Raw genomic sequence first — 26,736 nt, 5'->3', positions numbered from 1 at the left:
TGCTACTGTGGCCATTGCTTCCAGACTGGCTCGTGGGTGAACTCAGTACCTTAATGGGAGTGACTTGGAAAGTTTTTATACCAAGAAACTCTATCTTTAAAACCTGAGAGAAAACCCAGTACTTTCTCATTCGTTTACATAAAGAACGGACAGACACACCGACGTGTTCGGCAGAGCGGAGCTTTGGCTGAGAGGAGCGTTCGTGTGCGTGTGGTTTTACGCCACTTACCTGATAACTGTTTGAGTTGATTCCAGTCTTTTACATGTTATTTCACTTGGGCCTCAGTTACTGATCTGTAAAATAAATGAGTTGTACTATTTCCAAGATGCCTTCCAAGAAGAATTTCTATAAATCGATGATTTTGAAACATGTCTCTTTGCCAAAAAAGGGGGAAATAATAAGGCGCCATTACATCAGAGCTTGTTGTTGCCCAGATCTTAATATTTAACAGATACAATGTATTCCCTTGAAATATACTGAACAGTTAGAAAATGTATTTTGTAATTCATCTAGCCAAAGGAAAGTGTCCATCATGTTCCCAATAGCTGTATTATAAATAAGCTCTGTTCTGGGCTTTCTTAAACTGACACAAATTAAAATTAACTTTATTTAATTTGAGGAACCACTAAAGGCACTTTGTTTTAGACAGAGATGCCATTGTAGCAAAACGCGAACAAAGGAAAACAGGGATGTTGTTCTTTCCCTCCAGACAACTCTGGCTTCGAGTATTTGAGAATGGCTGTGATTAAACAAGATTGTTCAAACCTCAAAGTCCCACCAGTTTGGGGACAGTGAAAGGAGCATTGTGGGATGTGTATTTACTCCTGACTCTGCCATTTAATATCTTGAAACATGACCTTCTCTTAAAAATAAATAAGCAAATAAATAAACAGGGTGATTTGTCTAAATGTTAAAGTCTTCCAGTTCAGAAATTCTGTGGTTCAGTAGTTTTTGTCCAAATTCTCAGAAGTAAACCTATAGAATGAAATAAATATGACAGAATCCCTTTTATGGATCCTTAAGGTCCCTTTCATTACAACAACCAACTGAAAGGGACAGCACCATATACATGATGGTCATCGTGACCCGCTGACTGCCCTGCAGTCTCTTATATACATAATTCAGTAGGGTATTCTGATTTCATCAACAAATACAGTATTGCGTGCATTGCTGTATTTCCTGTACTTTTAAAGATTGCATTTTAGGTGCATTAGTTGATGAACTCTGCTACATCTTACTGTGAAACCTGAAATGAACTTCAGGGCTCAGTGTATTTCAAGACTTATGGCTCTTTACCGAAGAAATTCTTTCTTCCGTCCTTTCAAATCAAGTCACAGAGCAGAGAAAGAGTTTCTCAGGTTCATTCTTTCACGAACCACACATCTGTGCTGCCTGTAATGTGCCAGCCACGAACAAGAGAGCCGGGATCTCTGTCCTTGTTGAGTTTATGGTTTATTTTATTTTATTTTATTTTTATCCTCACCTGAGGATATTTTTCCATTTTTTTGTACAGATAGAGTGGGAGGGAGAGAGAGAGAGAGAGAGAAACATCGACGTGAAGGGACACATTGAGTGGCTGCCACCCGCATGACCAACCAGGGCCGGGGACAAACTGCAACCGAAGTACGTGCCCTTAGCGGAAACCGAACCCGGGTCTCTCTGGACCGCAGGCCGACGCTCTAACCGCTGAGCCAAACTGGCCAGGGCAAGTTTATGGTTTAGATGATGAGTAGACATTATTTAAAAACCACCAGTCGACAAACTCAGGGAGACCTCGACTCAGAAGGTCACATGTCAGCTGAGACCTGCAGGATGATGGCCTCATATCTTCACCCTGTTAATCCTAAGCTCTCTTTCAAAGATAGTGCTTGGTGCTTCTCCCAGCAGAGAGTGTATGTAAGGCATGTACTTGACATCTGGTCAGTATCGACATTTTCACAGCATCATCTGAGGAGAAATTTTCTGATTCATTCAGACACTGACTGAAGAATGACACTTGTCCCCATTAGCAGTCGTCTTTAGGTCAGAAGTGGAAATTATATTCCTCATCATCTTGAGTGTGTTGAAGACAGTTTCCAAGATGCATTTTCTCTCTCCTTACCACTGGGACTTAAAACAGATTTTCTATTTATTTCCTACCCACCTTCTTCTGTTGTTTTTTTTTTTTTTTTTTTCATAAGAATCAAAATGTCCCTATACCATCCATTCACTTTCTCTTTCTCCTCCTTGCTCCCAAGTAACCTGAAGTTGGTGTGCATCTTTCCCATTTGTATTTTTCTGTTTCACTCAATATACATCACATTCACTACTATTTTGTGAATTTATGAATCTACATGCAGAGCCTCATACTGTACTTTTACGGTGTTGTGTCCTTTTAATCAAGATTATTCAAATAAATAGAGCAGTGTCTTTCTCCAGTCTTCCATGAAGAGAAGTAGGTTGCCTCTCCTTCTTCACTATTCCCTGTGGCAGCAGTGCAGTCCGTGTCTGCTGGCCCCTGCATGACGTTCTCCAGGGGCCACAGGGAGTACGCATCTTCAGCTTCGGGAAGCATTGCCAGGTGGCTCTCCAGAGTGACCAGTATCATTCATTGTTCACCAGCACCGTATAGGAAATCCTATTCCTCCTCATTCTGGCCAACACCGGTGTTAACAAGCTTTAATTTCTGTGAGTCTGACTGGTCTCAAATGGCACCTCAGTGGTGGGTTCCCTGATTATTAATGAAGTTGAGCATTATTTCATATTTATTACTATTTGGTTAGCTTTCTCTATGAATTTCTAGCCATTTCCAATTTTTTCGTGAGGTTGTTTTCTTAATGATTTATGTGAATTCTTTTGGCAGTTTTGTGTGTTACTAATATCTTCTCTTATTTTTCAATTTGTGTGAAAACTTTGTATATGATACCTTTTATCATAGCGAGATTTAGATGTATAAGTCAGATTATTTTATGCTTTGTGCTTTTTATGCTTGTTTTAAGAAAGTCTCCCTACCCTGATTATATAATGGTATTCTCTTAAACTTTTTCCAACTATTTTAAAGTTTTTGTTCTGTCTGGGGTTCTTTTGTTTTTCGGGGTTTTTTTAATGCTAATTTTTTTTTTTTTTTTAGAGAGAAAGAGGAAGGGAGAGAGAGATAGAAACATTGATGTGAGAGAGAAACATCGATTGGCTGCCTCCTTACAACCCCCTACTGGGGATCAAGCCCAAAACCCGGATATCTGCCCTGACTGGAAATCGAACTGGGACCTCTCAGTCCATGGGACAACGCTCCATCCACTGAGCCACACTGGCCTGGCCCAGCTATTTTAAAGTTTTGTCTTTTATTTACTTTAGTGTAAACTGTGAGGGAGGGATTTCATTTATGTTTCTCTATGGGTAGTCGATCATTCTAACACCATCCTTTTTTTTTTTACATGAACTGTAATTTTGTTTCTGTCGTATATTGAACTCCCACTGCACGTGTTCATGCTTGGTCTGTTCTCTGCCTCTGAGCCAATACTACACAGTTCCCATGAGTTTGGCACTTTAATAATTCTTAATATCTCACAGGCCATGTCCTCCTTCCTTCTCTGCCGCCCCCAGCCTCCGCTGCTTTCAGTTTCCTGAGGTGGTTTTCACATTGATTTATGTGAATTCTTTTGGCAGTTTTGTGTGTTACTAATATCTTCTCTTATTTTTCAATTTGTGAAAACTTTGGTTATGATACCTTTTATCATAGCAAGGTTTAGATGTATAAGTCAGATTATTTTATGTCTTCCAGATTCCGTGGCTGGGAATGTGCTGTCGATCTGTGGCTGTTGTGTGGATGACCTGCCTGTTCTATCTAGTTGCCTTTACAATTTCTCTGCCTTTGGCATTCTGCGGTTTCTTTGTTTTACATTTAGATATATCTTTATTTTTATTAGTCTGCTTGGTTGTTATGCTTCTTGAAACCAATACTGGTCATTTTTACCTATTGTCTCTTCAAATTTTGCCTTTCATTCTTTCTCTCCCTCTGAAACATCTGTTACTGTTAACCGGATATATTTATTCTGTCCTTTTTGTCTCTTAATTTGTCTGTTATGTTTTCATACCAAAAATATGTTTAAATACAACTTAGCCTTCTCTTAGTACTACATTCTGGGTAATTCTTCAGATCTATATCCGTTTTCTATTCAGCGATACTAATGTATTAACTAAGCTGTTCTTTGACTCTTTAAATGTCAAAATATAGTCATTTAAAAATGACTACATTTTCAATTTCTATAAATTCTTCTTGAAATCAGCGTCGTTGTTTTCTTAATGATTTAGGTCCTTTAATATCTTTCATTATTTTAAACATACTTTGTAATTCCATTGCCTTAACTTACTGGGGGTTCAATCCTTTTCTTGGGTCAGCTGACTTGCTTACAGGGCATTTTTTCCTACATGTTACACTATTTTCACATGTAAGTTTGTCTGCAGTGATCCTGTGGTTGTTTTGTTTGCCATGAGACTCTGTTGGGCCCCAGGTTGTAGGAGTCAGTCTGCATCTCCCCTTGTCTGAGCTCAGGGCCATCAACAGCAGTGCTTATGTCCACTTATGCAGGTATATAATTTCAAATTGCAAACCCGTGGGGGGCCCCGGCCAAGCATTAGCATTTTCCATGGAAACTCTTTCCCACCTTCAAAGGCTAGACAGAGCTTGTTGCACTGGTGGATAGATGGTCCCCTTTTCACTGTGGTGTGGCCCCTCTGTGCCCTCGGGTTTGTACAGAGGCTGGGGTGCTAACCTCCCCATGTAAGCCCAGACCTCCTTCTCTCTTCCCTTATAGGAGTGGACGCCTGAGCTTCCCAGCTAGTGAGACTGCCTCTCTCCACACCCCTCAGGGCAACTGCACGTTCTGGAACATTCTCCTTCTCTCCCCACTCTTCATCTAACCTCCACTCTTTCCTGGGCTTCAGCTTAGCCACCACTTTATCCAACAACTTTCTGCAGATACCCCACCACCAGGAGGGCTCACTGCCCCTGCTCTGTGCCCACTTCTGTCATCACAGCTTCGCTCTGGACCCCTCTTGACTCCATTCGCCTTCATCCTCCATTTCACTCTAAGTGTTTTGAGGACAAGGGACCATCTGTTCCCTGGTGCCCAGCAGGGTCTGCTGGGTGTTAGGTAAATATTTCTTGAATGAGTGCATGTTATTTTTATAATTAAAAAGTAAGGTCCAGGTGCTAGATGTGTATGAGATCAGAAAACATCATCCACTGTCATTGCTCTTAATAAGAATCAGCACAAATAGTGAGATAAGCCATACACTGAAGTAATGGCGCCTCAAAAGATCACTGGAGACTGTGTGTCTCAGCCTGTACCCTGAAGATCTTTGTGCATAGAGGCTGGCCAGGCGCGTGTCAGTGCCCACTCGTACCAGAGGCGGGGCGTTAGAGTGTGTTGGTCCTGATGGGCCATTGATGCTGGATTAAGAATCAGGCTAACCTGGCTGGTGTGGCTCAGTGGATTGAGTGTCCTCCCATGCACTGAGAGGTCCCGGTTGATTCCTGGTCAGGGCACATGCCCAGGTTGTGGGCTCGGGCCCCAGTAGGAGGCATGCAGGAGGCAGCCGATTGATGTTTCTCTTTCTCTCTTCTTTCCTTTCTCTAAAAAATCAATAAAAAGCTATTTTACAAAAGAATCAGGCTAAAAAAATTAAAAAGAATCAGGCTATACTCCAACCACTGCAAAATGTTCTCTTCAAGAACCAGTATCACTCAAGTTCCCTTAGGAAACGGGTGCTGTGAGGGTGGCGTGGACTGCAGGCTGCTCCCAGGCCAGCCTGTGCCTCGAGGCCCTGCCTCACCAGCCGCAGTCTCTCTGGCTCTCCGCTCTGCACGTCTGCCTCACGTTCCTCTCCTCAACAGCTGGCTTCCTCCACTTTGCTTCTGCCCCTCAGTCCTGGTTTGCACAAGGTGTCAGGGCTACTCACGCCTTCATGCCACCTACTCATGCCTTCATGCCACAGCTCTGCCTGCCCATCCTCTCACCGCCTGCTACACTGCGGAGGGTGTCGGAGGGTCTCATCCTTTCGGGAAGTCTGTGGCTCGGCTTTCCTTAGCTCAAGGGCCCGTCTCTGCTACACTCAAGCTCTGACTTGGAGGGTGCTGGTGGCAGCAGGGCCAGGGATGGGCAGTTTCCCATAAGCATCCTTAAGTGTGGCTGGCCCACACCATTCGGTGACCTCTGCTTCTCATCCAGCAACCTTCTGTTCAGTTCTTCATTCCAGCACGTTGATTCCAAAAAGAGGGAGTACTGGGTGATGATAACAAATGTTGCAGATGCTAGGAAGATAATCACCCCATTACACATTACTTAGTTGTCATCCTAGTTTATTTATCAATCTCCTGTAGGTTTAGTTACTGTGAGCTGGTTTCTAGGGCTGAGCTCCTGGTGGTCCGATAAAATCAGAGTTCGGGACCTGCACAGCTGAAAGCCAGTCCCGAGAGCAGTAACAGTTGCACCAAGGAGTACCTTAAGGTCTTGCACCATAGCCAGACTTATTCCAGCTCTTCTCTCCTAGTGCCTTAGTGCCAGGTTTATGTCACTTTAATAAATTATTAGAGTGGATGTCAGGCCTACAATTTACAGGTTTCAGCTCTCTGCATGAAATTGGGCAACGAAGTACCATGATATCATCAAAGAAAATACATACTCTGTGATAACCATATAAAATTTGGACCAGAGTCATCAACCTCAAACCAAAAATACCTATACACCATCCTGCCCAGGCCCAGTCTCCGCTCCCTTCCTTGCCTCAGGCCCTTCCATGCTTCTGTTCCGTGCAGTCGAAAGTCATACCAATGCTCACAACTTTCACATGCAAGTATTGCCTTTGCTATTGATTTGCTTATAATTGGAATTCAGTAATTTTTCTTTTACGGAATCTGTGCTCATTTGCAACGTAAAGTTAAAAACGCATTCATGTGGAAAATAACCCCTATTAGCTGTGCCGTCTTGGGCGGGTTATGTCACCTGCCAGTGCTTTGATGTTGTCATCGTCATATGGGATCCCAATACCTCCTCCACTGGGTTATTGCGAAGATGAAATGAGATAGACATGAAGTGCTTGGTTCATGGAAGATTTCAAATGTCAGCTTTAAAAAAGTAAAAGGAAAGGGGGAAATGTGGGAGGGATGATGGTTTTCCATGCCTTCAGATGTGAGGAGGTGGAATTGGAGCAGCCTGCAGGGAACCTGTCTCCCGCCCCCCTCGCCTGTGGGCTGGCCCCAGAGTTCCCTCTCCTTTGCACACCCCCAGCCACAGGGCGTCCCCAGGACCTACTGTGCACAGTTCTTTCTCACCCTCGCCCCTGGTCCCCCTCGGGCTCTGGGACTTTGGCAGATCTAATGAGGACCCAGCTTCCAGCTCTGCTTGATGCAGCCTGACTTTCACTTGTCTGTTTGACCAGAAGTTAGAGCTGAGTCATCAGATCGGAAGTTGTGCCCTCACTACTCGCCAGAGCTTTTGCCTTAGCCGAGTATTTCACAGTGAAATTAAAGCTCTGCTCTCTACTTCTGCCCCTTCAAGTGTCTGTCTGATCCAATGACTCCCTTTCAAAGTCCATACCATATTCTTCTTTTCCCAGCACAGAGAGCCAGGAAAATCCAAATGAAGAGTCCTCGAGGAACTACCGTGGGAACATACAGCTGTTGGGGGAGCCCGGCCAATCTGCTCTGTTCTCAGCATGTTGCATTCAGACACGCCACACGCTGCTGTGTTCATTGATGATGATATTAAATGCCTCGTCCCTAGGGAAGGAGGGATCTGCTCAGTCACCACGAGCTCTTTCATTATTTATATACAGTTAAAGGGCATGGCTCCAATGAACGCAAGCATCTGAGAAAAGTCATTATTCATGTAGAGATCAAGTTGAACATTTGTCATTTCTCCAGTGACTTAACATACTCTTTGTGCCTTGGGATCTCAAATGATAATAAGCAGTATAGATGCTTTAGCTCTTTTTAGTTTAATTGTTGGCCTTCATACACTTGTTCAGATTGCTTGGACTTGTTTAAAATGAGCCCTTGTTTCCCCTTAATATGTAAAATAGAAAAGGAAGAAAATTTCTTTTTAGAACCTATTACATTCTAAGGATGAATGCAAATTGTTCTCCTATGATTCTTAATGACCCACTATTAACATAGTAGGAAACCCAGCACATTAATGCAGTACCTCTTTTCACATCATTACTCCTAATGGAACTGTTACCAGGATAATAGCTTGACCTTTAGCTATAGAATCAGATAGCAAAAATATATTCTGCTTACTCGATACCTCTGTTCACAGAGCCTATTGAGCGTTTTCAGGTCAATACAGTCACAATATTTTGGCCTAAGGCCTCATCTGCGCTTGCAACACAATAGGATTTCATCTTCAGTAGGTAGATTCTAGTTAAAAGTCTCTTTTAAGCATGAATGCAGCCCTGGCCGGTTTGGCTCAGCGGTTAGAGTGTGAATGCAACTCATGAAATTGAATGTCAGTAACAGTCCCAGTGGAAACATCTGTTTGCATCCGTATTTTTAAAGAAATCTAATGTGCCTTCAGCTGTCTTGGACACAGATGCAGGACACAGAGACTTCCTGGCTTCTTTTTATGGAAACTGGATAGGTTTTAACTGAAAAAAAAAAAAAAATCAGAAATTGTTGCCCTTTTAGTGAGGGACAGAATACCTGAGCTTAGGATTAGATTCAAAAGCTCTGCTTAGAAGCTCCTCACCGAGTGGGAGAGACATTCCAGAACCCTAAGCCTGGTTGCTCACACAGCTGGTGGCTGGGTGTCCTTTTGATAAAGGCATCACTCAGATCGACTGTGTGAACTTGGAACCACTACTTTCTAGTGGGTGCTAATCTGACACCTGCATTTCACAGTCTACGGAAAGAGGGGTTGCTGTGGAAATAATTATATAAATATTATTACAAGGAGGGAGATGTTTATCTGCTAAGAAGGTATACTCAGTCCTCCTGGTGGTACACATTTTCATATAAACTAATAGGGTGCTAAATACAATTATGTTTCATTTTCTTTGAAACAGGACTTTGAGAACCTTTTGGAAATTCTCTGATAAGTAAACATTATTGTGGGCATTTGAATGTAATAAAACCTGTTTCCTTAACTATATCCTATTAATTAAGACTTCCTACTAATTCAGATAGGCCTCCTCCCCAAATGAGTCTACCTTCGTGAGCTGTTATATTTGCTTCCATTAGAAACAAAACTAGAAAATAGGTTGTTTATTCATCAAGTGTTTATTGAGTTTTTACTCAGGACAAGGTATTGTGGTAGGTGTTTGAGGGAGGCAAAATGAAGACCCTGAGGTGTCTACAACCTGGTGTGGGAGAGTCAAAAGCACACTGCCCCCCAGAGGTGCTGTTCCCCACGTGTCTCCCACATGGAGACGCTGACTCGCGTGGGCACGTATCCTGTACTGGGCAGCCTGGTTGGTATTTTCCCTGATCCCTAATTCTGCTTTCCAACCATCACTCCTCATCAGGTGGGCTGGGCTGGGTCCTTTCCACTAAGGCTTCCTTGTCGCGCTGTCATCTTGGATAACTTCACTGTCCACATGGAAGGTCCGTCTGACCCCAGCCATGTAGCATCCAGACCCCATCCGCAGTGACGGTCTCCTCTGCCGTGTTCCAGCCTCCCCCTGAGCTCACCTAGGCATTCTCGTCGCTGCCACCATCTGTGCTCCAGCTCCCTACTCCCGACCGCCCTCTCCTCGGCACCTCCTGGCCAGCCCCGTTGGTATTTGCAGTTCCTGGTCTCCAAAGACGTTTTCAACTCTGTGAGCCTTTTTCTGGCTTCACTTCCTTCCCAGATTTGGGTGGGAATGGGGAGCGAGGGAAGTTGAGGTCATTCATTCCAGGTGGCATCTTCACCAAGTTTCAAGTGCTTTGTGTCCCTGTCCTTCTGCCCGATCTGTCCGGCGAGATTCTCACTCAAGACCATCCCTACCATTCAGTGTCTCCGCTCCCAAGGAGGAGCTGCAAGGTGCGTGGGAGAAAGCAGCCTGCCCCTTGCCCTGCACAATTGCCAACTCCACAGTCCTGCTTGGTGTCCTCCCGTCCTCAGTCTGCTGCTTTCCTACTTCTGTTCTTCTCAGAGGCAGTCCCAGACTCCCCCACACTCTCCATTCCCCTCACCATAAGTTCAGGGAGGACTCAGGAGTGGTGACTCCAGCCTCTAACCACTTCCCCATAACCTGCCCCTGTCTTCTCTTCTTCTGGGGTCAGAGGAAGAAGTTCCTCTGAGGGCAACCCCTCCATTTCTATCCTGACCCCTCACCTCACGGTTTCCCTGCGATGGTTCCTTTAATGGTCTCCTTTTTCCTGGATCCTGTCTTCCCCAAGCATTGCTGCCTGCCTCAGCCTGTAAACATGCTCAGTCCTTCCTCTCTTCCCCCACTGAACCCAGTTTCTTTGAGCGTGTCATCTGTGGCCACCCCCACCACTCCTCGATGACCTTCCGTGGACACTTTCCAAACCTTCCTTCCTGTCCCTTCTGCACTGAGACTAGGGGTCCTCCCAATCAGCACTCGCTGGCCCTTACAGGCCCCCTCCCGGATCTCCGGATTCTGGCCCATCTGGGCTCCTTCCTGGACTCCTGCTCCGTCCTCTCCATTCAACCACTGGGCTCTCTGGCTCTGTGCTCGGCCCCGCGCTCTGTTGTCTCGACATTCTCCCTGGTCAACATTTCTTTCTCTCCTTTTAACTACCACTGTATGTTTGTGCCTCTCAAACTAGTGTCAGCCTGGACCCTTCCCTGAACTGTAGGCTTCTTTCTGTACAGAAATATCTGGTAGCCACTTCCACCTGGGTGCTCCACAGACACCCAAGCTCGGCAGGTTCCAAACCAAGCTGCGTACATCTGCTCCCCTCCCACAAACCTCCCCTTTCTTCTGTAGTCGCCAGGTCAGGTGATTGAGTATAAATGCCCATTCTAGACTCAGTTCCGGTCACCCCTCCATCTTCACTAACACGGCCCTAACTCAGATGGCTGCAGTGGCTTCCTCCAAGGGACCCTGCCCTCACAGCCCAGATCCCCTCCTCGACGGCCACTCCTCTCCCCCTGCACCACTGGATTCTTTACATTTGTGGGGGGCGGTTCTCTTCTTTCAAATTATTTCCTTAGGATAACTTTCTAGGAGTAAGATTTCCAACCCAAAGGTAGAACAGTTTTATGCCTCTCATTACATATTACCATCTTATTTCCCAAAAGGGTTTTGCTAGCGTATGCCAACAGTGATATTTGAATGTGCCTCGTCCCCACAGTTTTATCAGTGTTAAGTATTAGCTTTTTGACATTATTCTTCTAATTTAGTAGGTATATAATGTGTTTTGCAATTTGGGGGCTTACACATTGAACATATTTCCTAATGTTCTCTGCTAAATACACTTTGTGCGTTATCTACGGAGACTTTTGTCGCTGCTCTTTTATTTGAGTGAGTGATTTGTATGGGGTAGATGTTGAACCTTCTCAGTCACATTTAGTGCAATTAGCTTTTCTCATTCTAATGAAATGTTTGTTTTCATTCAATAGAAATGTTACAGTTTTACACAGTAGTTCAATCTGTCAACATTTTCTTTTGTCGTTTCTTTTTCAAAGAAGCCTTTAAAACATGAAAATGACCATTGTTTTAAATACCAAGACAGCAAGCAGTGTGATGTGCGTGCACACTCGGCCTTGGCCTTGAGGGAGCAAGTAGAGACAGCTCGGGAGTGGCATGTGCAGCAGGAACGTCCACGCTGGCCTGAGTGAGCAGCACACTGTGTGGCTGCAGGAAGATAGCCAGTCTGGCCTCCCTTTCACCCCATCCTGTGCCCCATTGTTTCCTTTACGCATAATAGTAGCTCTTTCCTGGAAGCCAGCGGAATATTGCAAGAGGTTGACTCCATGTAGCATTGCAACTTCCCTTAAGACACAACTGCGTTCTGTTTATTGAGAGCTGATTGAGGTAGTAGGAATCGCCGTGAGAACATCATCGCTTTGTGTAATTTTTGCATTCGATTTTGACTTGATAACAAAAAAGTAAAATATTTTAATACAGTTGCTGAATTTTGTCATGGGGCCAGTGGATTCATTGGACGCATTTTTTTCTCTGTTCATAGGACATATGTATATACATGGACATGGAGCAAGTAGAAAAGGCACTTTCCATAAAAACTACTAAATATTTATAGCTGGTTTCATTTTGAAGCCCAGTACATTCTACACAGTCGGGGCCCTGCCAAGCTCCACCTTTACCAAAGGAAAGTAATATAGATATTGAAGATCTACTGCAGGACCGATGTCTTTTAGCAATATACTTTTTTTGTAGCTTGGGAAATATTTCTGTTTTGGATCTGCCTATTTTATGTATTAAAGCATTTAACAATATTTTGCATTTTCTTTTCAGTCTTCACAGAAAAGTACTGTACGGCTAATCATGTGGATAAACTTCCTGGCCCGAGAGACTGGGTACAGATTCTACAGGATCAAATTAAACTGGCCAGAAGAAGGTTAAAAAGAGGCTCAGGTATGAATAAGCTGCGAGAAAATAACTGCAGAAGCTTTTTATTGAATTCTGAGACAGCGCAAAGCACCCTCTTTACTCTCGGGTGCTCGTTGTCTCTGGTCTTTTGAAGGAGATGCGCTATTTACTGTGCTATGGTTTTGTATTTTGGAGTCTTATTCAAATGAATTTTGAAATTCACTTGAAGATTAAATAGTGAAAATATGTCAGGCCATTCACTTTGAATAGCACAAAGGGAAAAGACTGCCGACCTCATCCGGGGGCTTACGTGTCTTGTGGATGGAAATCAGTCTCTTCTGTGATTGGCTTCCATTGCTTATTGATCTTTGTTTGTTTGGATCTGTCTGACTTTATCAAACATATTTTTTGTTTAAGGGAAAAAGATAACAGTAATCATTCCACCTGAAACACTACATGAAATAGAAAGGGATTTCAAGTCAAATATTTATTTAAATTTTTTCTTTTTAAGTTTATCTGGGCTTTGTGATTCTGGGATTTCTTCCAGGAAAAGTGACTACTAGCTGAATTATGACTACTTAGTCATTTGAGGTCTGACCCTCCCCAAAATGACAGTGGGCCAGTTTAGCAGTGAAGAATCCCCTAGAGGTCAGTTTTCTGCCATCATGTGAAAATAATCATCTCCAGGAGGTCACAAACATGTGTGTGTGTGTGCGCGCATATTTTAATCCTCACCTGAAGATACTTTTCCCATTGATTTGTAGAGAGTGGAAGGAAGGGCGGGGGGGGAAGAGCGAGAAAGAAACATCAGTGTGGTAGAGACACATCAATGTGGTAGAGACACATCAATTGGTTGCCTCCCCCACACACCTCAACCAGGGCCAGGGATCAAACCTACAACCCAGGTACGTGCCCTTGACCAGAAATCGAACCAGAGACCCTTTGGTCCTTGGGCTGACACTCTAACTACTAACCCACACTGGCCAGAGCCATATATATAAATCTATATATTTAATCCTGATCAAACTTAGGATGCCTGGCCTTCCCAGAGACCTCTGTGCCTCTGGAGCTTGAGAGTCTGGGAGATGGACCTGGTGTGCTGAAATGTGACAGGCTTGGATGGCACGGGGGACCATGAGAACAGCACAGAAGCACGGGGCTGTGTCACTAACAGGCCCCTTTATGTATGTGAACACAGTGAGTAGCAGTCACTGTGGCAGAGCCTATGGAGGGGCACAGCTGATGGCCCGGGGAGAGCCCCTGGCACGGGCATCAACAAGAACAAGGTGCCGAGGGACCAAGTGGTTTTCAGTGTGAAAAGCCTTAAGCTCTGTTCTCTTAAAGTACCTACCAAGACTCTAAAATGTTCAGCTGTAGGGTCACCCATGTAGGCTCTACCTGAGCATCCTCTGACCTACTATGATAGAGTTATGTAAGTAATTCGCAAAGCTCTAGGTCCCAAGGCCATGTCCAAAAAAGATAATATTTAGCTGCAGATGATTTTTTAATTTATTTTTTATTGATTTTTCAGAGAGAGAGAGGAAGGAAAAGAGAGAGAAACATCGATGTGAGAGAAATATTGATCGGCTGCCTCCTACACGCCCCCTACTGGGGATCGAGCCCACAACCCGGGCATGTGCCCTGACCGGGAATCAAACCGGGACCTCTCAGTCCATGGGATGATGCTCAATCCTCTGAGCCACACCAGCCAGGCATGTAGATGATTTTTTAATTAAAAATCTTCCCATTATCTTTTTTAACCTTTTGCCTTCTTTTATATGTACAGTCAGCCCTTGTTGGTCGCAGTTAATCAGTTCCAGACTCTACTGCGATAAATTAATTTCCACAAAATAGGATTCTTTATATACAGTGGTCCCTCACCACTCGCACTTCGACTTTCATGGCTTCACTCTATCGCGGTTTTTTGTTTCTTTTTTTTTTTTGATCCTCACCCAAGGACATTTTTTTTGCATTTATCCCAGATAGAGCAGAAGAGGGAGAGGGAGGGAGGGAGGGGGAGAGAGAAACATCCATCTGAGAAGAGACACATGGAGTGGCTGCCACCCACACGACCCCAACTGGCCGGGGACAAACTGCAACCGAGGTACGTGCCCTTAGTGGGAACCAAACCTGGGACTCTTGGGTCCACAGGCTGATGCTTTAACCGCTGAGCCAAACTGGCCAGGGCTATCGTGGTTTTTTTCAAATTAGTATAGTATAGTGTAGTATAGTATAGTGTAGTATAGTGTAGTATAGTATAGTGTAGTATAGTGTAGTGTAGTGTAGTGTAGTGTAGTGTAGTGTAGTGTAGTGTAGTGTAGTATAGTATAGTGTAGTGTAGTATTTGAAAAAAACGCGATAGAGTGAAGCTGTGAAAGTCAGAGCGCGTAGTGACGAGGGACGACTATAATTGGTGCTCTTTCTACTAATAGACTACTAATATTTTTAATTGGTAATAGACTACTAATATTTTTAATTGGTAAAAAAGTATATTATTACATCAAGTAATAAGTCATAATGAAGTCAGAAGATCTGGTTTTTAGTCTGTCGTCTGTTCTTTACCAGCTCTGGGCCTCGGGCACATCACCCCTCTTTCTGACCCTCGGAGTCCCTCTCGTGAAGAAAACGTAAACTTAAAGCCTGTCTCATCACAGTGGTGTACTCCGACACGTGGTGTACACCAGTGTCATTATATAAGCTAGCGCGTCCCTCTGAGAAGTCTGTGTCGTGCAGCATGGAGTCCTGACCCCGTGGGCTCGTACCTAGGTGGGACCCCAGCCTGCTGTGCCTGGGCTGTCCTGCTCTCCCTGTTGTCCCAGCGTGGTTAGGAATGCCCTTCACTCCAAGGTTCTCCAGCTTGGATCAGTGATCTGGTCGTCCTCCCGGGTCTCTCAGCGTTCACCGCCTTCTTCATTACAACTCATCGCAAACAAACGCAGCGTGGTGTGGTGGAAAGGACAGGTCTGATCCCTAGCTGGAGCTGCCATTTACAGATTCCTGGGACTTTTGGACAAATTATTCAACCTCCAGAATGCAAAGCTTTGCATTCTTCCTTTGTATAACGAGGCTAACAGCTACTGCTCAGGGGTGTTGTCGGAGTCAGGAGCAGGCAGTGTGTTGCCTCTGACAGAGCTGACATACGCTGATGCTCAGGAGACGTTCCTGGCCTCATCCTCCCTTTGCCAACCAGAAGCAAAACCTTTTATCCTTGCCATTTCATAAGCCACCACCTCCTCTTTCTCCTAACGTTGGTCAGGAATCTTCCAAAAGGGTGTGCATCCCTGGGTGGGCTCCTTCACCCCAGTTCACTGCAGAATCTGTTCCACTTTGCCCTCTGACCTCACTCCTCTGCCTGAGCTCTTGCTGCACTCACGTCCCAGTGATCAGGTCTCTTGTCGAAGTACACTGACCCTCCGACTTGACCTCCGTGTTGATTTTGACTCTGTCAAATCTTATCCTTCTTGAACCCCTCTTCTGTGGGGTTCTATGACTTCATTCTCGTCTCCTCCAAATGCTCTGGCACTGCCTTCTGTCTCCTTCGCCACCCCTCTCTCCTGGGTTTCCTAAACCCAGCATTCCCAAGTTTCTGTCCTCGGTACTGTTCTCGTTCTAAATCCTCAGTCCTGACTGAACTGCCCCATCGTCACTGGCCCTGAGGAGGCCATGGCTGGAGACCCAGACTTCATTCTCTGTGCCTCAGCTAAAGAAATCTGGTCTTGCCCGCCCCAACCAAATACTTCTGCTGGCTTCCTGTCACCCCACAGCGTGAACTCCTTTCTAAGTTCATCCCCCACTGCCCCTGCCCCTGTGGCCGCGAGGCTCCTCAGTCAGCCCCGCCCCACCAGCCTCACCTCCGGTTCACTCTCCCTGTCCTGAAAGATGCTAGGTTTTCGAATTCATGCTTTCCCTCTGCCTGGAAACGGCGCCTCCTCCTGTCAAAGCATCAAGGTTCTTCCTCCTGGAGCACAGGCAGTTGTGGTGCCTTAGTCTTTGGCCACCGGAGCAATCACCCACCTGTTTGCTCCAGGGACCAGGAGAGCCGCAGGAGCTGAGATGGCATCTGAGTCATGTGTCTGTCCCGAGTGTCTGGAGCAGTGTGTGGTGCGGCGTGGAACCGATGAATGAACCAGCGAGTCCGTCGGTGGGGAAGAGGGGCAGTAGTCCACAACAAAAAGGCCTCATTGTTAGGCTCACCTAGGTCATGTGAGATCCTGGAGAATGTCCGTACATCAGTTCCTTCCTTGAGGTTCAAATACTTGTCCCAGAACCCACAGGGCAGCAACGTCCCTGAGCTCTGTCCTGAGGAACAGGGTCCTTAGGGCTCCTTGTGGCTCCTTAGGGTGTGCCTGTGGCCACACCATGGGCGTCCCAGCGGGCCCTTTCCTCCTCCTCCTCAAGCCCTTTCTCCTGTTTCCTTCTGCACACTCCCATCTTCGTGGCTCCCCCCCAATTTTCTCTCTCCCCCCCCCAATTTTCTCTCTCCCCCTTCCTTCCCCAAAGGTCGAGTCTTATGTCAGTCGCCTGAGCGCACTTGGGAGGTCAACTGGGCAGCTCCGCAGAGTGTGCTCCTGCCAGCAGCGTCCCTTCTCATGCTGAAGGTCTCCCACCTCAGCCTTGGCTCACCTCACAAAAGCCCCTCGTATTACTTTAGCCATTTAGATTTCAGGCTCCAGAAAGGGATTGGGGTGGGGAAAAAATGTTTTACAGTGAGTGATGGGCATTACCAAAGACGCTGCCCAGTCATTTTACACAGTAAGCGACACCTAAGCACTGGTTCCGTGTTGGGGGCTGTGTCTCCGGTGTTATATCCCAAATCGCATTTCAAGTGTGGAGCCTGAGTGGTGTGCTTGCTAGTATTGAGTTGGTCTTGTGTTGTCTGAATTCTGCCAGTCTTGACTATAGCTATGGCGTAAGAACTTCCATTTGTCTAATGTTCTGCAGGGGAAAATTGTTGACCCCCCTCCCCAAAGAAAATGACGCTAAATATAATATTCAGGGTGGGGAGAGAGCTCAGGTTTGTCACAGTAAAGAGACCTAAGGAAAGGCAAAGGGCCAGAGGAGCAAGAACCAGCGACTCTTTGGTTCTCCACACCGCCCCAGCCGTGCCCCCAACTTCTAGCCTGAGCGAGGCCAGGCGTTCCTCCACTCGGAACCCATGAGCATGCCGGCTCCTCCCGCTGCACAGGGGCTGGTAGGAGTAAATGGAAAACGTGAGAAATACCCGGAGCTCCTAGAGAGCTTGAGGGAAAAGAACTGTAAATCCAGAGTGCTGATGTTACTAATCCAGGTGCGGCAGAGACAACCCAGGGAAAGGAAGGAGGGAGAGGGCTTTGTGTTGCAGAACACGTGCCCCTACCTGGAGATGACTGCCAGTCCCTATAGGACCTGAAATGTGGGAGACAAAAAGTGGGGAGGCTGTGGGGTGCCTACTGAGTGTATTAGGGGGGGCCTCTTCTCAAAGACACAGAACCGGCCTTCCTGGTGGTAGGCCTGTGACTGAAATAGGAAGTTTGGTTTAAATTCTGCTTCCCCCTTACTGTATATTTTTTACATAAACATGCCCCCCCCCCTTTTTTCTTTTATTTCAGATGCTAAGATCAATGATTATGAATTCTGGTCTCCATTCCCTTCCCAGCTTCCCCCCAGCAGACACATGCACAGCGTGGAGACTTCCTCCCACATTCCTGCTCCCCATCTCCACCCCCAGACTGGCCCGTGGACACATTTCCTAACCACTCAGTATTCGTGTTAGTAAATCACACAGCCCAGCTCATTTCCACACACATGCCTACTTCTACAGACTGGCTCCCAAACTGTAAACCGCTCCCACCCCTCCCCTCAGGGGAGCCCCTCATGTGCTCAGGACACTGTGTGCCCTGCCCCGTGGTTCTCGTCATGTTTGATTTTGGACATTTTCACTTTCACCAGTGGATGTAGATTATCCTCCTAGATGTTTGGGGTCAGCACCTCACCACTCTTCTGCCTCTCTGGAAGGTTCTGTTAGCATCTGAAAAGTGGAAGGTGCTGCCCTGGCTGAGTGGCTCAGTTGGTTGGAGTGTTGTCCCAGTCACCAAAAGGTTTTGGGTTCAATTCCTAGTCAGGGCACATACCCAGGTTTTAGGTTCAATCAACAGTCGGGTACCATTGATGTTTCTCTCTCACATCAATGTCTCTCTCCCTTTCCTTCCCCCACCTCTCACTCTCTAAAATCAATTTTTTTTTTTAATCCTCACCCGAGGACATTTTTCCCTTTTTTTGTTCAGGTAGAGTGGGAGGGAGGGAGATGAAGAGAGAGAGAGAGAGAGAGAGAGAGAAATCGATGTGAAAGGGACACATCGAGTGGCTGCCACCCGCACAACCAACCAGGGCCGGGGACAAACTGCAACCGAGGTACACACCCTTAGCGGGAACCGAACCCTGGTCTCTCTGGACCTCAGGCCGACGCTCTAACCGCTGAGCCAAACTGGCCAGGGCTCTAAAATCAATTATAAAAAAACAGAAACTTATCCTGGAGTGAGGATTTTTTAAAAAAATAAAAAGTGCCTACAGAATCAACCCTGACACACGGACCAGACTGTATAGGTTCTGTTTCCCAATTCTTTCACATCCTGTTACCCTTCGCCTCAAGCCCCCCAAAAGTGGGGCCCAGCTAACTGAAGCGGGAGCCCCTGTGTTGCCGTTGTCACGCTGACAGGGACTGCGAGGCCTCTCAGGGATACTGCTCACTCTCCGGCTTTTTGTCCTGATTATTTCCTTCTAAATGGTAATCCAAACAGTGCCTCGTAGGTACTCCACAACTTGAACCTTGTTTATCATATTTGGCTCAATTCCTGGAATTAGATGGATAAATACTCCACCTGGGCAAGCTAATCAGCTCACTGTTTAAGAAAGCTCGAACTGCCTCTTGGAAAAGCGCCCCATGCAGATCAGAAAGGTTGTTCTCTGAATCCAAACAGAAATTCATCTGGGGCTCTCATTTCATGTCATAATTTTTTTTCTATTACTGGAATGACTCCTTTCCTGGTGTGGATTCTTATCATTTTCATTACATTATTTTCTCAGAGCTGAAATCACAATTGTGTGTGTGTGTGTGTGAGATCTAAGGGTAAAGCTGTCACTGCTATTCAATTTTTATTGGACTTGCTCAGTCTTTTCCAAATTTCACAATTTGACTGCCACCGGGGAAGGAAGATGGGGAGCTCCTTGTTACAGTCCCATGTTATAATGAAAGTTAAGGAACACAGTCATGTCTTCCTCCATGACCCTGGGCCCTGTTCATGCAGCTGGCACATACCAACTTACATGCATTTTTGTTTATGTATGTTCTGTTCTTACTAAAGCACTGATTTTTGTTATAACTAAATGAAAAGCAGTTGTACATGGAAAGGGGAGAAAGTTACTGAAGTAGAAAATTAACTAAAACTTGAAGATTTAAAAATTAGCTCAAAATGATACATACATGTGATATGTGTTTGGACAATTAACAGCAGAGATTAGGAGCCCAGGCATAAACCTGAGTCAAATCCTTGGCAGTGTCACTTACTAGCTATATCACCTTAGGCAGATTTCTCAACCTCTCTGCCTCGGTTTCCCCATTGTTAAAATGGCCATAATAACAGACCTGCCTTGTGGGGTTTTCTAAGGGTTGGATAATATAAAGCATGTAAAGTGCTCAGTAAATGGAAAGCATCTAATAAATGGTGGTGGCTAGCATTGCTATTATTATTATTGCTGGAGGATTTTTTAAATCCTAGACAATGAAAGAATTACTATGTAGTCCATCTACCAATTCAAATCCACTTAAACCAGTTGGAAGAGAATAATGTCTTCTAAATATAAAAACAACATGTTTGTTATTTTTTAAATATACAGAATACTTTTAAAAGCACAAAGAACAAAATTTTAAATACCCAAACTGTTAATATTTAATTTGTCCTGTATTTTGTCTATAAGTCTATATACAAAATTTTATTCTTTCCGTTTGTCTTATTGCTTGACTTAAATGTTTTTATTGTTTTAATGTTTAAATGTTTTATTCATCTACAATATAATTTTTAGTAGCTTCTGCTCTTTTCCAACCAAAATTGGCCTCGACTATCCTGTGTCTTCTCTGTGTTTTCTCTCTGTGGTGGATTGGACAGGTCAGCTGACTGGCTCTGTCACCGAGTCGATGTGTAGCAATCTAGCAATCTGAGGACAAAATGTAAGAGAGGGACTAGACTGGAACTCTCTGAACCCTGCTTGTGTTTAAAGCAACACCAGTAAAAACAAGAGCACAGGATAGTTTGCTTTCCACCAGCTGAGCATTACAAAGTGATGCAAATGCAGCCCTCATCTGGCTGCCTCACCTGACCCAGGCAGGGCTGGGAGGAAGGTGGCTGCAGGCAGGAAGCGTCCCCCTGGGCCACGAGCCCTGGGACAAGGGAGCACCACTGAAATCATGCACATGGCCGTAATGAAACGTTTTGACTTGTCCTGTAGTATGTTGGGGAGACAAATAAGCCCATCAGGTCTCAGGAGACCTATGGGCACCTGCTTTTATGTATTTAGTGGAAGGTTTGCTATGACCGAAGGCTCTACCTTTGGAAAACTCTTAAGGAGATTGAAACATATCAGAGATGAGCAAAGGTTTGCATTTTAAAACATAAGAAATGCTCTTTTAAAGAAATGCTTATTCCTTCTGGTTTTCTTTATGATTGGATTGATGCCAACTTAGATGGGCAGCTCCCAGATCTGAATTTCAGCCATCTCCAAAGAAAGATTCATTCTCAAAATTTCCTAAGGCTGCCTCACAGACATGGTTCTGGAGATGACAAGCAAAATTCTACCACAGGAATTCAATGATCATATGTAAACAGTTCACACCAATTTCTGGGTCGATGTATGAGCCTATGTAAATAAAAGAAATTCACTGAAATCATCAATGATTGATAGAATAAGTTTGATAAGATAAAAAATTAATACAGGAAAATTGATTTTATATTATCTTTAAAATGTTTTCTTTAAATACTGGTGCTAAAATCTGTAATGTGAACCGACTGGAGCTGAAAAGGTGAAAACGGTTATGTATACTGGAGATTCTAAATTGTGCGACTGTATTCGGTGAAATGGATGTGCTCCCTGAAACTAATGAGATTTGTGTTTTATGTTTGTAACCAGCAGAGGTAGCTGACAGTGATGAAAGACTGGACAGCGTCTCTCTACCCCCAACAGGTAAAACCTATTTACATTCTCATCACCCGCTGGAAAACACAGCACAGGAAAATATTTGCATTGAAAATGTTTTTAACATTAGAGATGCAGATGCTGGAGCAAAATCTTCTGTAACAGACCCAGACTCTAGTAATCAGAGATGCTCAATTCCCTATGTTCAGACATTTTCCATGTTGAATGTGAAAAGCTACATTTTTCTCACCCTGTTTCATAGTCCTAAAAACCTCAGAACAGCAAATCCTAAGAATTTAGTGTCACAAGATTTTGCTTCCCAAAACCTTTGGACATTAACATGATATGACATTTCTTTTAAAAACAGGAATCACCAATTTTATGATGAAATTCATGTCCATTCTGTCCTCTCCCACCTGCCCCAAAGGGCTGTGAGAGGCAGTCAGTCATCGCTGTTCACACAGTGGGCACCCAGTGAATGTTGTGTTTTAACTGAGTGATTGAGTAAGTCAGTCCATCTGGCATGGGTGGCACATTACCAATGTTACAACCAGATCTCCCAAACACAACATTCCATTGAAGTGTCTGCTACAGTATTTAGCCATAGACATAATTCTGACTTCACATTATTGAACTCTCAAGTGATATGCCTCTGACCCTGGCCTCCTGCCTCTGCATCGGTTTGTACCTGAGAGCCGGAGGGGTAGGTGTCTGATCACTGAGCCATGTGACAAACAGTTCATTCCCTCAGTTGGCCTCAGGACTCTATTGGCTGCCTTCAAAAGAATACCTGAAGATTTTCTGTCCACAAAACCCAGATGCCCAAAAAACCCTCCAAGTGAAAAAGCTCAACTCAGTGTTTTCTCCTCTAGATTTGGGCTGTAAGTTTTAAGTGGAAATCAGCAAATATGAATGGAGCCCCGAGTCTCCGTAGGCACTCTACTAGGTCATGTGTTCATTGACAGCACTTACCCTGGGATGGCGACCGAAGCAGAGTGCACGGGTGTAGGACAGACATACCTTAGTGAACTCCAAAGCAACGAGAAAGCTCAGACATGTCAATGGTACAGTGCTCTCTGTCACTGAGTAGCTAAGCAACAGAGCAATGGACAAATAAAAAAGGGCCCTGCTAATATCAAGCTTTACTATTACAGTCATTGTATAAAAGGGATTTCTGTTCTTGTTTGGCTATGTTTCCACATTTATGACTCAAGAGAATTGAAATGCATGATCTCTACTGTTCCTTCCCATTCTGTCCTCTGAATATCAGGACAACTCATATGCTTATTACCCCTGGCCATTCCCAGTCGACTCCTGAAATGCAATTAGTAGTAGTGAAATTGTGCCGTTCAGGAGGCCCCGTGGAGGGATGCTGTGCTGCTCTGGTCGTGCTGTCCAGGGTCCCCCCTCCAGCCCGCTGCCCAGGGCATTTCCACTGCTGTCCTCACTGTTGCCTCACACAGTGGGCTTTTAAAATGTATTATTACTTGAAAATCATTCCCCTTTGCATTTTCCTATCTAAAGATGGAGGCAGAGAGATGTTTCAAATGAGAAAACTGAACACAGGATGGTAGAACAACCTCGTAGAACGGAAAAGAATTTCAAGGAATCTGAGAACGAAGGAACATTAGAGAACATTTAGTCCCATACCTTCTTTTTATCCAGTCATTTTATTTTACAGGTAAAAAAGCCTGAGGCCCAGAAACTAAATGACTTTCTCAAGGTCTCACAGCTGGTTGGTGGCCTAGCCAGAGCCCAGGCCTCTCGACTGCCGGTCATTACACCGCATAACTTTCTTATACCTAAGCCAAAGCCAGCTTTCTCTGCATGTTTCTTAAAGATCCCAAGAGTTGGTGGATGTACTGAACCCTGTAGGATTCCATCTCAGTGTCTCACAGTCTCTGCAATTAGAATGTCCGTCGTGAGTCCCCGAGTCCACTGCAATTTCGAACTCGTGGAATTCTTTCTGGAACATTGCCCAACGCTGTGACGTCATAACGCAGATAGGACTAGGACGGCCCTGCACGTCTTTTCACTAGATTCTTGGTAGATATTTGACACAAATCACTAAACACCACGATAAATAATTCTGTCTATCACTTAGAAAAGGGGGAAAGAATTCCCAGTTTTGGTGCCCAAAATTTGCAGTAATGAAATTAAATAATCTTGATTGAAGTAGCCAGTGTCTTGAATGCTGCCAGAGTAAAAGGCCAGTCTGGCGGTTTCTCTGAATACAAGGCTATGACTGACCCCTCCTTCCTGCACCCCAAGGAGCGTAGCCGAGGGGTGAACTTCGCCTTTCTTGTACGGGAGCTTCTTCCTGGGATTTGAGACTCACTGGCCAAACCTTCTTTCTTGTGTTTATCTGAGCTGGCAACAGTTGGTCCGTTTTAAAGATTTAACAAAGCTTTTATTAACTTTAAATGTTTTTTTTTTCCCCTTCCAAATTCATGTATATTGAGCGGGGGGTGTGAATCTATGAACCAGAATCAAGCATGTCAGGGTTCTAGTCTGGCAGTCAAATGACATTTGTTTCAATCCATTACATTTAAGCAACCTTCTGTGTCTAGTCTTAACAAAAATGGGTACAGATTTTATAGTGGGAAAACATTTTCTTTCTGGTCTGTGGGCCGACACTCAAACCGCTGAGCAAAACCGGCCAGGGCGGGAAAATATTTTCTTAATTTTGTTTCCCTCAACCCTGTCAGTGAGCATTTCTGAGCAGCTCCCAGGTATCAGTACTGTGTCAGGTTGTGGTGAAGAAACGGCCCTCAGAGAGCCCGGCCACTGTGACAAGCAGAAGCCAGGCGTGGAGAGAGCTCTGACGATGACAAAAACCATCGGGACTTGGGACAATCGGGGGAGCGGGGGAGAGTTTAGAGAAAATAAATCGTATAAGTGCCTTCTAAAATTTCAAAAGGAGGCTTCTGAATTTGAAATAGAGTAGGGCAGAGCTCATCTGGGCTTAGCAATCTTTGTCGTCCATTGGCATTCTTTTACATATGTTTTAAAAATTAATAAAGAAAAGTGTAAGGAAGAAAATGCAGATTAATTTTACCACCCAGAGATAATCACTATTGGGTGTTTTTCTCCCAGACTTTTCTCTGTTTGCTTTACCCAGAGATCAAACATATGAAATTGTGTTTCCTCAGTTGTTATTTTATCCTAACAAGCATTTTCAATTTTATTACAAATTTCCATACATATTATTTTAATTGCTGCATGATACTTTGTCTTACAGGTAAATCATATTTTATTTAGCCATTTCTGTTACTGAACACCATATGGACACACTCTAACAGTAATACACACTCAAGGGCTTTCTTGCAAAAGTAATCATTATAGATCTCTAATGGCTAAAATTGCTTATTTAGCACAACTAAAGCCTTGGTTAAAAATTAGCGATTTAAACATTAAACACAGACATCTCACCAACAATGTTCTTCATGTATCCAAACTACCTGTAGCCATGTCATAGGCAAGGGTACAACTCTGCTTCAGAGAAGGGCCCCCCTCATTTCTTGTCTCTGTTGTAGATAATATATTTGACACCAGGGGAGAAAACACGGCAGACACAGAGCCAGATCTCACTGCTTAGACTTCCCTTTAGGGACACTGTTCATTAGCACATGCACCTCTTCCCTCTGGATGTCCGCAAAGAGCCACGGTAGCATTTCAGTTACTGCAGACAGAGTGTGTGTTCTGTGACATGTCCCCGTCCTGTTTGAATAGGGTTCATGTACTATCACGTCATCTGTGATCAGCGAGCCTCCAATTTGGTATATACGCTTTTTAAAAATCATTCCTAGAGTTGATTTATCACCTGGAAGTCCAACGTCGGATCCAGTTAGTTCATTGTCCACTACAGACAAGCAGCGCTCTCGTCGCTGCCCCCCGCCCCCATAACTTCAGTGCGAATATATGGAGTTGTGAAGCATAGTTATTTTAACATGAACTGTTTAGATGCTATCTACAGGAGAATGGCACTTTCCAGTACTGAGGGAGCAGTTATTAAGGCCAAAATTAATTACACCTTCATCCACTTAAAAGAGGAAAAAGATGTTTTGGGAGACAGGATAGCCTTGATCTGTTAGATGAAATTGTTTGTGACACCAGTTCCCCCAAAATAACCACTTGTAACTGAATAAGGGCAAATGATATATGAATTCTTAGAAAAGAAAAGCCTTTGACGAGGTTGTGTCGACCCAGTGACAGCATAAGTCACCGAAAGGGAGAAACAGAGTGAGCAGCTGTGTGCGTGATGCCGCCCTCAGGTCGACAGCTGCTGGCGAGGTGCCGCGGCAGTGCCTGGCCACACGCGTTTCATTAATGTTACGTATTTTACTTGATTCCTAGTACGCTCACACTCCACTTCTTATAAATCCAGCGGGTGAAAATCTGGATTCATTTTAGAGTTATCATGCCATGTGGGCATTTGTTTTACAGAAATGTTTATGTCTGGATTCCTTTCTCTCATAAGATGATGAATTTAAAATACCATTTTATTTAGAAACACTGCATTTACACCTCATTTATTGCATAAAGCAAACTACCGTGAATCTTTGGCACTTGACCCAAAGGCCAAAACTTGGCTTGAAAGAAATGTGGGTTAGAAACACCAGGCCCCAGGGGGAATTTGCTGTGCTGCTGTGGAAGGCATTTCCCTAGCACTTACTGTGCCGAGTGCCAGCTCAGAGTTATGCAGGTCCCTTCGTCCCACCCCCTTCCTTGCAGGTGAGGCAGCTGAGGAGTGAGGGTCATGGTAGCCCGGGGCCAGGGAACCCCTCAGTGGCCTGGCCAGGCCTAGCACCTGAATGCCTTATTCCCCTGTCCAAGGTACTTGTGTCACATCACACTGAACAGCTAAGCCTGAGCAAGGAGGGGAGCCCTGGGATGAATCAGTTTTCCACTGAAGACCAGCTCATCAGCCAGCGGTGACAGGAAGCTAGTGCTAGGTGCGGCTGGTGGCATCCATCCAGCTGCTAGACAGCAACATCTCATGCATGTGTGTTTTTCACTTGTCTTCCTTTTGAAGCTCCCAGGAAGGTCAGAGTAGTTGTTCCCGTCACACCCCTGGTTGGTAGCCTTTT

General features: G+C 44.8%; 1 protein-coding gene across 3 annotated transcripts in view; it reads left to right on the top strand.

The window, feature by feature from the left end:
- BEND7 (BEN domain containing 7) overlaps positions 1-24,269 on the top strand; it is an 80,178-nt gene extending 55,909 nt beyond the window's left edge. For 2 of the 3 annotated variants that reach the window (XM_036273808.1, XM_036273806.1), the window contains 3 exons: positions 12,407-12,526; positions 21,641-21,694; positions 23,328-24,269. In XM_036273808.1, the coding sequence (XP_036129701.1) occupies positions 12,407-12,526; positions 21,641-21,694; positions 23,328-23,341 (188 nt within the window). In that variant the 3' untranslated portion in view covers positions 23,342-24,269. The remainder of the gene's footprint in view (positions 1-12,406; positions 12,527-21,640; positions 21,695-23,327) is intronic. The other variant, XM_036273807.1, reaches the window with a different exon arrangement.
- Positions 24,270-26,736: the final 2,467 nt, after the last annotated feature.

The sequence above is a fragment of the Molossus molossus genome, unplaced genomic scaffold, assembly GCF_014108415.1.
Source record: "Molossus molossus isolate mMolMol1 unplaced genomic scaffold, mMolMol1.p scaffold_m16_p_1, whole genome shotgun sequence".
NCBI classification, from domain to species: Eukaryota; Metazoa; Chordata; class Mammalia; order Chiroptera; family Molossidae; genus Molossus; species Molossus molossus.
The sequence above is the reverse complement of the archived record's forward strand: the minus strand, read 5'-3'. Positions and strand labels throughout refer to the sequence as shown.